Source organism: Pteropus alecto, unplaced genomic scaffold, assembly GCF_000325575.1.
Source record: "Pteropus alecto unplaced genomic scaffold, ASM32557v1 scaffold137, whole genome shotgun sequence".
Taxonomy (NCBI): domain Eukaryota; kingdom Metazoa; phylum Chordata; class Mammalia; order Chiroptera; family Pteropodidae; genus Pteropus; species Pteropus alecto.
This window is the reverse complement of record NW_006440135.1, coordinates 4212091-4221348: the sequence shown is the minus strand read 5'-3', so window position 1 is coordinate 4221348 and position 9258 is coordinate 4212091. Positions and strand designations below refer to the sequence as shown.

The 9258-nt window shown below is 61.0% G+C and overlaps 1 protein-coding gene across 1 annotated transcript in view; it reads right to left on the bottom strand.

Moving 5' to 3' along the window:
* Positions 1-3469: 3469 nt before the first annotated feature.
* CLPTM1L (CLPTM1 like) overlaps positions 3470-9258 on the bottom strand; it is a 13261-nt gene continuing 7472 nt past the window's right edge. The window contains exons 8-17 of the mRNA XM_006917147.3: positions 9105-9189; positions 8023-8126; positions 7270-7335; positions 6451-6501; positions 5667-5749; positions 5064-5098; positions 4842-4897; positions 4721-4765; positions 4300-4415; positions 3470-3960 (exon numbers count right to left, since the gene is read on the bottom strand). Coding sequence (XP_006917209.1) covers positions 3876-3960; positions 4300-4415; positions 4721-4765; positions 4842-4897; positions 5064-5098; positions 5667-5749; positions 6451-6501; positions 7270-7335; positions 8023-8126; positions 9105-9189 — 726 coding nt within the window. The 3' untranslated portion in view covers positions 3470-3875. The remainder of the gene's footprint in view (positions 3961-4299; positions 4416-4720; positions 4766-4841; positions 4898-5063; positions 5099-5666; positions 5750-6450; positions 6502-7269; positions 7336-8022; positions 8127-9104; positions 9190-9258) is intronic.

Below are 9258 nucleotides of genomic sequence, written 5' to 3'. Positions count from 1 at the left end.
CCCACACCTCCTCCCGCCCTGACCCCGGCCCCCATCACACAGGCCGCCCACAGCGCCTCCTGACCCCGACCCCGACCCGACCCTTCTCATACAGGCCGCCCACACCTCCTCCCGACCCCGAGCCTCAGCCCCCCTCACACGGGCCGCCTCTGCAGCCCAGGATCCTTCACAGGACCCCACCTTCAAAAGTCCCTCATGCTGGGCAAGGTTCTGGGACCGGGACGTGGCATCTTGGGGACGTCATTCTGCCCGGGACAGTAGGCGAGGCAGAGAACCGTCTGCCTCCGGCCCTCTGCTGGCCCCCAGGGGTCGTTTTCATTTCGTTCAAAATATTTTGTAATTTCCCTTTCGATTTCTCCTTTGATCTAGGGGATTATTTTGGAATGTGATACTTAACTTCAATGTTTGGAGATTTCCCCAGAGGTTTTTCTGCTACTGGTTTCTCCTTTAGTTCCAGGGGGGCCAGAGAACACGATTTGCATGACCCGAATAACGTTGAATTCGTGCAGGCTCGTCCTACGGCCCAGAGGGGCGTCTCCCCGGGGAAGTGTTCAGGGGGCTCTTGAGATGGACACATGCCCTTCGGAAGTGGGTGGGGTGTCGAGACACACGCCACGAGGTCGGCCTCTTTCTGACACTTACTCTGTCGATTCTCGAGAGCTGCTGAAGCTCCCTGTTGTGGTGGACTCTGCCATTTCTCTTTGCGTCTCTAACAATTTTCGTTTAGGATGTTTTGAAGCTCTGTTATTGGGCACATAGAGATTTATGACTGCTACGGACTTTTGATGAACTGGCCTTTACTTTTATGAAGACTAATTTCCTGGTAGTATTTTCACTCTGAAATCTACTTTTTCTGATGCTGATACAGTCAGTCAGTTTCCTTTGTGTGAATGCTAATAACATGGTGACTCTTTGGTCAATGTTTTATCTTTAACCTGTCTGTGCCCTTATATTTCGGGTGGGCTTCTTACAAGCAGCACTTCACTGGCCTTGCTTTTCCATTCAGTCTGGCAATCTCTGCCTTTTCATTGGTGGGTTTAAACCACTTACATTTAATATAATTAATGATGAGCCTTGGTTTGAATCTACGTTGCTGTTGCTTTTCTGTTTTTCCCGTCTGTTCTTTCTTCTGCCTTCTCTTACGAGTGTTTTCATGATTCAGTTTTCTTCGTGGCTCCACAGCTGTAGGTGTCATTTTAGAGGTCGCCACAGGGTTCACGGCGCACGTCTCTGGCCGACCCCAGTACGCCTGTGTCACTTCGCCGTCTCGCGTGCAGCAGGAGGCCCCGACGACGGTTACCGCCACGGCTCTGCCTGCATCTGTGCTGCCGCTATGGACATTTCATTTCTGCACCTCACGAACCCCTCGAAACATGGCTACTATTTTAGTTTTAGGGGGTCCGTCACGTTTAAAATAACTTAAGTAATGAGAAGACAGTCGCTACGGTGATCCACGTGGTAACAAGGCCTGCTGGGCCTCGTCCCTACGTGTGGGTCAGGCTTCTGTCTGGTGCCATCGGCTGCCGCAAGGACACTTGGCACAGTTCTTCCAGCCCATGCGTGTCCGTAAAGGCGAGTTGTAAAATACATTTGAGATGTGTTTTGCTGGGTCCAGAATCCTGTTGGCAGGTCTGTCTCCTTTCAGGGTGTGGAAGCGACCTTGCGGCTTGCACCGCTTCCCACAAGGAATCCGCATCATTCCCTTCGTCCTTTGCACGTCACGCACGTTTTCTCTTGGGTCGCTCTTAAAGATTTTTTCTGTTCCCGCTTTTCAGCAGTTTGATGATGCACGTTGGAATTTTCTTCCTGTTTCTTGTGTTTGGCCTTTGGTAAGCTCCTCGAATCTGTGGTTTTATGTGTGGTTAAATGAAGGGTGACACGTAATGTGCGTCTCCCCTGCCTCTTCTGTCCCTCGGGGGCTCCGCTCACGTCGGCCACCGGAAGTTCTCTCCCAGCCCAGTGACACTCTGTTCTCTATTTTTCTCAGTAGCTTTCCTTTCAAAGGACATCTTCGTGTTCCTATAAATATTTTTTAGCTTTCTACTGGGAAACGCTTCAAGTCCTTCGCAGTGGCTTGACCCTTTTGGGTCTTGTGTCTAAGCTTCGTCGGTGGGACCAGAGCACCGAGGCCGGCCTCCTGTGGGTCTTCTAAATAACTGTCTCCGAAAGCAGGAAAAATATCAAAACAGGCCCGATAAATGTAAAAAAAAAAAAGTAACGATCTGAGCAGAGATCGAGAGAAAAAACATCAACGAAAGCACAAGCCACTAGTGCGGGGCTCTTACGAGCTGAAGTGCGGGAGCCCCAACCTCTCGGACCCGTGATCGAGGGCCCTGGGGTTCGCTTTATGAGCCACCTACGATGAGGTCACTAGGGTGGGCCCTAATCCAGCATGGCCGTGTCCCTATAAAAATGGGTGATTTGGACACAGACACGTCGGCAGGGAGAGTGCCAGCGATGACAGCCACCCACAGTCAAAGACGGGGCACAGAGCGGGCCCCCCAATCCCTCAGAAGGGGCCTGCTGGCTGACACCTTGATATCCACCTCCGGCCTCCAAGACTGGGACCCAGTGAATGTCTGATTTGAGTCGGCAGTTTTCTAGAAGGACCCAGCCAGTTCACACGTGCGTCCACCAGCGAAGTGTGCGTCCCAGGCATGCCTCCCCCTCACCCACACGTGGCGTGGCGTCTTTTTAGTTAAGGAACCTGGTCTGTGGTACCTTGTCGCGGCAGCCCGAGGGGACTAACTGGAGGGGAAGCAGGCACTGCCACAGACACACGACGCAAGACGACACAGCAGAAACCACTTCGCACCAATGAATCCGAAAATTCAGATCAGAGACAAACTAAGCAAAATGGTAAGAGCTGACCGCGGGCCCTTGGGGGTTCCAAGGGATGGTCCAGAGAGCCCACGTCCCACACGCCAGGCCCGGCCTATCGGGCAGTGCACCGTGAAGGCCCCATGCAGCCTGTCAGAGGACGAGGGGCGGGCGGCACAGTGAGCACGTCCTCCTGACACCTTGATGAGGACAGAGGACAGGGAGCAGCAGACGGGTGCTTCAGGCTTCACATGTGAGGGTGTGAAGTAGATGACGTCAGCCAGTGCTCGCAGAGCAGGCCACCCCGCCCCCCAAAAAACACAGTATGCGGAGGCAGAGGCGCAGAGACCAGCTCTGGGGCCGCCTGACCCTCCCGAAGCGCCTCCCATGCAGGTGACGCTGCGGAGGCTGGCTGTGGGGCCGCCCGCCTCATCCCCGTGCTAACCCAAGGCTTTTAATGAAAACACAACCGACATGACTAGTCAGGCCGTGAGGCGTCATCACACCAGACGGGAATCCCAGGGACACCCACAACGCGGCGGCTAGGGACAGGCGCTACGTTTGTTCCCTTAGCAAACATATGTAAACCCACTCACGTGTTCACCATGGGATGGGGCAAACAGCGTGTCTGAAACGCACTCCGTGTTGCTCCGGGCCAAGAAAATGTTACAGCCAGAGAAGTTTATTTTAAAATACAAACGTACATCCATTAAGCTTTAAAATAGTCAAGTATTTAAACAAACAAAAAAAGCCATTTGATCCCAGAGTCCACACAGCACGGAGCAGAGGCATCTGATGTGCACGCTGAGGTGGAAGCCACACCTCCCCTCTGCAGTGGGGGCACTGCGGTGACACGCACCACAGGGGACCTCAGCGCCAAGGTGACGTCCACAGGCTGGGGCGGCGTGGTGCTGCCCACCCTCCCCACACCACGGAGGGGCTTGGGGGCACACGCGGCACGCTCAGAGGTTTTGGCAATGCGGAGGCGGGGTGCCCGGGGAGCTCCCAAAAGTGTCCCAAGTACTTGGCCAGCTGACTCCGGGCACCCAGCGGGCTCAGTCTGCACGGGGCTTCTGCTGGGGCCGCTCCTCGTAGGACTCCCCGTACTCGTTCACCCGGCTCCTGTCCACGGGGTAGAGCCTGCAACGGCATGCGCCCCGTCCCGTGACGGAGCACCACGTCGTCCAAGCCCGCGACCCTGCACACTGGGGTCCGACCCGCCCTCCCGCTGCTAGGGCCGGGTCATACCAGAGCCCCAAGCTCAAGGCTGCCCAGAAAGTGACCGCTGTGCGGAGGCGGGGGCCGGGCGCGAGCTCTCCTGCCCGCAGAGGCTGGCCCGGACACGCAAGCAGAGCAGCGCCACTGCACCTGGGTGCCAACCGCCGCGACGGCCCCCGCCATGCCTGCCACCATGACATGCGGCCACCGCGAACCACCCCTGCCCCCAAGACGGCCCGGTGTGGCCGGGGTGGGACTCACCACCGCTGGTACAGGTAGACCAAGAACACCACGTCGTCCCTGAAGCACGCCAGGCGGTGGGAGGTGGGCATGGTGATGATGAAGGCGAAGACGTCATCGATGAAGGTGTTGAAGGCCTGGGGGACGGGGACAGGGATAGGAACCAGCCATTGGGGGTCACCTGGGGACGCCCAGCCAACTGCCCGGACCCCGTGCACTCAGGCCCAAGTCAGCAAAGCTCTTCACAGCAGACGTGCCTCTCAGAGTGACCACAGAGAACAGAAAAGGAGCAGGTGGTGGCTCTGAACGGGCCATGACATGGTGACATGAACCTCAGGGCAGCCTGACCCAGGTGGGGGGCCATGGGAGCCACCCCAACACCCCAACAAGTGACCGAAACGCGGCCCCTGCACTGCGCAGCGCTCACAAGCAGAGCACTGACCTTGTAGGTGAAGGCCTTCCAGGGCAGGTGTGCCACCGACTTCATCTGGAGATGAGACACGGTGCGGGTTGGGAGCAGGCCACAGAGCGCCCAGGCCACCGCCCCTGGGGACGCGCCTTACCTTGTAGTTGACGAACAGCTGGGGCAGCATGAAGAGGAAGCCGAAGGCGTACACCCCTGCGGGGACAGACGGGCTAGAGAGCAGGCACGCACCGCCCCGCACCGGACAGCCCGGGGGTTTGGGTCACGTGGCTGGGCGGCTCCAAACAGTGACTTCGGAGCAGCCTTTTCTTCAGTCACCCCAGGTCTGGCTGTCACCCAAAGAGGAAAATGCAGGACTCACCGTTGACAAAGCTGTTGATCAGCCAGGAGTACCAACTGGAAAGGGAGACAGAGCTGTCACCGAGGGGCACGACATCCCCGTCGGCTAGCACCTGTCATACTGACGATGGTGACTCCTCCGTGGGAGCCCTGAGAACCCCAGCTCTCCCAGGTGCCTGCCCAAGGCACAGTGTCTGTGAACTAGAGGCCCGGGTGGCCCCTCATGCCACCTGCCACCTGCTTCCGTGGACCAGGCTCGCCACGGGGGCGGAGACCGCGCTGAGAGTCCTTCAGAGCCGCCAGTCACCGGCAGCCGCTGCCATGCAGCTCGCATGCCCCGCCCCTCTCCACAGCCCCAGGAGAGGCCACCCACTGTGTGTCCCAGGTAACTCGCCCACACTCGCCCTGGGTATGGTGCTGCGGGAGCCAGACCTCTACGTGCCCACGGCTCCAGAAAAAGGGCAAAGGCACACGGCCGGGCGCCTGGCCCTACTGCAGTGGGGTCTCCCATGCCGGGGTGCTCCCACCAGCGTTCCCAACCCCAGACTGGCTGGGCCCCGGCTGTCACTGCAGAGAAGATGGAGACCCAAGGCTTAGCAGGTGACAGGGTGGTGGGGTGCTGTACCTCTTGTACTTCACATTCAGCAGCGAGTAGACAGCGCCCCCAACGCACAGCGGGTAGAGCAGGTAGGACAAGTATTTCATGGCCTGCGGGCGCAGAGTGCTGCCTTAGAGCCCTGCCTCCCGCCTTGAACAGGAAGCAAACGAGCGGGCAGGAAACCAGCACGTGTGGGCAGCTGTCACGGAGGACACAGCGTGGGCCATCAAACCCACAGGACGCACGGCACCCAGGGGCAGGCTGACGTGGGCTGTGATGCCAACAGCAGCTGGTCCGACCCGGCTCGCCCAGAACTCAACAGAGCAGAGCACACGCGGGGCGGGAAGGAGTCGGAAGTGGCTCTCCCCGGTCACGGGTGCGAACTGCTGTCTACGTCGCACCGTTGTGCCCGTGTGTATTCCCACTTGAACTTTATCATGACCCCAGTAAAAATTAGGATGCAAGCTGATGTCTGTCAAGGCAAAAAGCTATGCCCTCCCCTCCCCACCCAGTCCCCAAGGAGTGCGGGTGAGGGCACTAAGGGCTGTGGCTGGACACGCGGGCCTCCCCATGGGGCCACACGGGCCTGCGAGAGCTCACTCGCAGTGACCACAGCAGGCCCCACGGGGACAGGTCTGCTCATGAAAACGGAGACGCCTGACCGCCGTGCGGGAGATACATCCAGGAGCCCCCGCCCTACGCCCCCGTCGCAGTCTGCTCGGGACATGGCCCCGCCTCCAAGGAGACAGCCTCCCGCAGCGACCGTCTTCGGGTACTCAGCGGCCTGTCTGCCAGACGCGCTGCCGCCCACCTGAGTGTCGTACTCCTCCGTCTTCCTCTCCGACTCGCTGCAGGTGCCGAACTGTAGTAAAAGCCAAAGAGCCGCATCAGTAGCAGATGCGGGCAAGCGTCCGGGCACGACCCTGCCCTCCACCCAAGGGGCGGGGGACCGTGTTCCTCTGTACCCGGACCTAGATGGAGCTCACGCTGAGGCCTGCGCACGCACCCCCCGCCCCATGGCCTTTCACAGTGAAACTCCCGCTTGGCACCAGGACGCTCGGCCGCTGCTCCCACCAGCAAGGCAGGGTCCGCGGGCGGCTTTGGAAACAGCGCTGAGCCCCATAGGCCGAGCTCCTGTCCTTGACCCACCGGGACAACGGGAGCGTCCTGTGCCCTGAGGGTCCCCCAGCTGAAGCCTGCTGCAGAGCTGAGCGAGCTCCATGCCTGGCACCACACACGCCGCTCCCCGCCAGCCCCAACCTGCACAGGAAGCTCCAGGAGCCGGACGCGTCCAGGCCGTGGCTGGCATTTGGGCGGCTACCGCAGAAGCCCATTGGACCGCGTCCCTTCGGCCGGGACAGGGTCGCCTGCCTTCGGTGCAGACACCGCTGAGTCTGTGACCTGGGTCCCCGTGCGAGCCCAGAACTAGTGTGACCACGAGGGCGCTGTCCCATGTGCCGAACAGCAGTGATGTCATCAACGACAGCCACTTGCTCCATAGGCTTCCACACTGCATCGGGTGCAGCCACAGAGTGCCGGCACACGTGCTGGGGCCTGCGACGGGACGTGGAGCACGTGGGGCCCGACGGGGGGGGAGGGGGCACTGCCCGGGGGCTCGGCAGAGACTCACCTGACACTCGGGCCTCAGGCCTCTCCAGACGACACTCATCTTGAGAGCCTTTTTCACTTTCCACAGCTGAAGAAACAGAAGTGACACCTGAGGTTTCAACAGCAAGGAACCCCACCTGCTCGGGGCGCGCTGCCCGGCCCAGCTGCCCGCTGGTTCCCGGCTGCCCCTTATGGCTCCGGCACAGGCCCTGCGACTGGCCCCACGTGGACGCAGACGCCACCGCCTCCTCTCACAGCAACGAGCGGCCCTCAGCCCGGCGTCCTGCTCTGGGCCGAGTCCCCTTCCCGCCCCTGCCGGCCTCCAAAATCCCTGGGCACTCCCACCGCCCCCCCATGCCTCCCCTAGTTGCTTCACGGGGGCAGGGCGAGCACAACCTTGGGGGGCGGTCTCTGGTCTCCCCGCTGTGGCTGGCGGCCCTCCCTCATGGCATGGACCGCGCACGCTAGCCAGATGGTGCGCGCACTGTGGGGCGCCACTGTGCAGGCCACCTCCCCGACTCCTACACCCCAACCTGCACGCGGCGTCAGGGTGCATGTCAGCACACGTTGTGATGGGTGCGATGACCCAGTGCCCTTCCATAAGAACTGCAGGGCCACCAGAGGTCACTTTCCGGGCTCCTGCTCTGGCTGAGGACTTGCTGCAGCTGCGCCCCTGCCGGCCCGTGGCAGTGGCCGGTGTCATTCCTTGGCACCGACTGTCCTGAGCACTCAGGCCAAAGGACCACCGCATGTGGCAGCTCAGACCACAGCTCACCTCAATGGCGGCCCCCACGCCTGCCGGGACCAGCACCAGAAGGCTCGTCTGCTCGTCCAGCAGGAACAGGAAAATGACCACCGTGCTGAAGCAGCGCCAGAGCACTGGGGACAGAGGAGGCATGCTGACGGGGCCACCGCCTGCAGTGTTCAGCCCACCCCACCCCTGCCCTGCTCACCCCCCAAACATGGACAGCCCCCAACTCGCCCTGCTCTGCACACAGAGATCTGCAATCCCTCCCCCTCTGTGGCCTAACAGTGGACTCTGGGCTACACGTAGCTGAGAACGATGGGCTAAAAGGACTGTGGAAGGCTCCAGAACAGACCCGAAGGCCACCTCTGCTGGGCGAGGTGAGCATGCTACTCGGGGAGACGTGCAAACGCACAGCGCATGTGCTGACAAGGACGGGACTCGCCGTCCCTGTCGGGCACACTCTGCCATCCCCACGCCAGCATGTCTCCCCTCTGCAGCCGCGGTGGGAGGCGCGGAGCCAGCTGGACCGCCCTGCGGCCTCAGGGCCAGCTCTGCCTGGGCGCTCGCTGGGGCAAGGACGCCAGGCTGTCGTCCGTGGGCGTAGCCTCGGGACCGCAGCCAGCGCTGCCCACTCCCCTCCCCTCCCAGAGAAGGCGGGGCAGGGGCAGGAGGGCTCAGCAGTAACGGGGCGTCATCTCAGAAAACCAAAGGACAGAAGACTGAGACGCGAATAACATGGGGACGGGGCGCCCAAGCACCCCAGAGCCCCCCACGAGCGTGTCACTGCCACAGAAGAGGACCTGTCTGTCCACACGAGGCACGCGCCTGGCGAGCGGACAGACGGGCACTGAGGGCCAGCATGCGTGTGGTCGCTGAGCAGGCCCTGGCTGTGTGGCCTCTGCGGTCACAAGCTCTCACGACTTTAACCGAGATCCAGAGACAGTCCCCCAGTGACTACCCACGAGGCCGCGGGCCCCGCCGGGGCGGGGCGGGTTCGCAGCTACTAGCGCTCGTCAGGGTCAGAGCTTCAGGTTCTACACGCACGCTCTGCCCGTCTTTGTCGAGCTGAGCGCGCGCCCGGGAGGGCTCCAGGAGCCGAGGGCGTCTACCTGCTTTGGTGGACATTCCAATCATGCTCTTCTTCTTCTTCCAGAAACTGATGTCGTTCTTGAAGGCCAGGAAATCGAAAAGCAGCTGCACGGGGAGAGGACAGCAGCGTGCGTCTGGGCCCGTGAGCCGCAGCGCGCCCATGCCGCAGGGCCG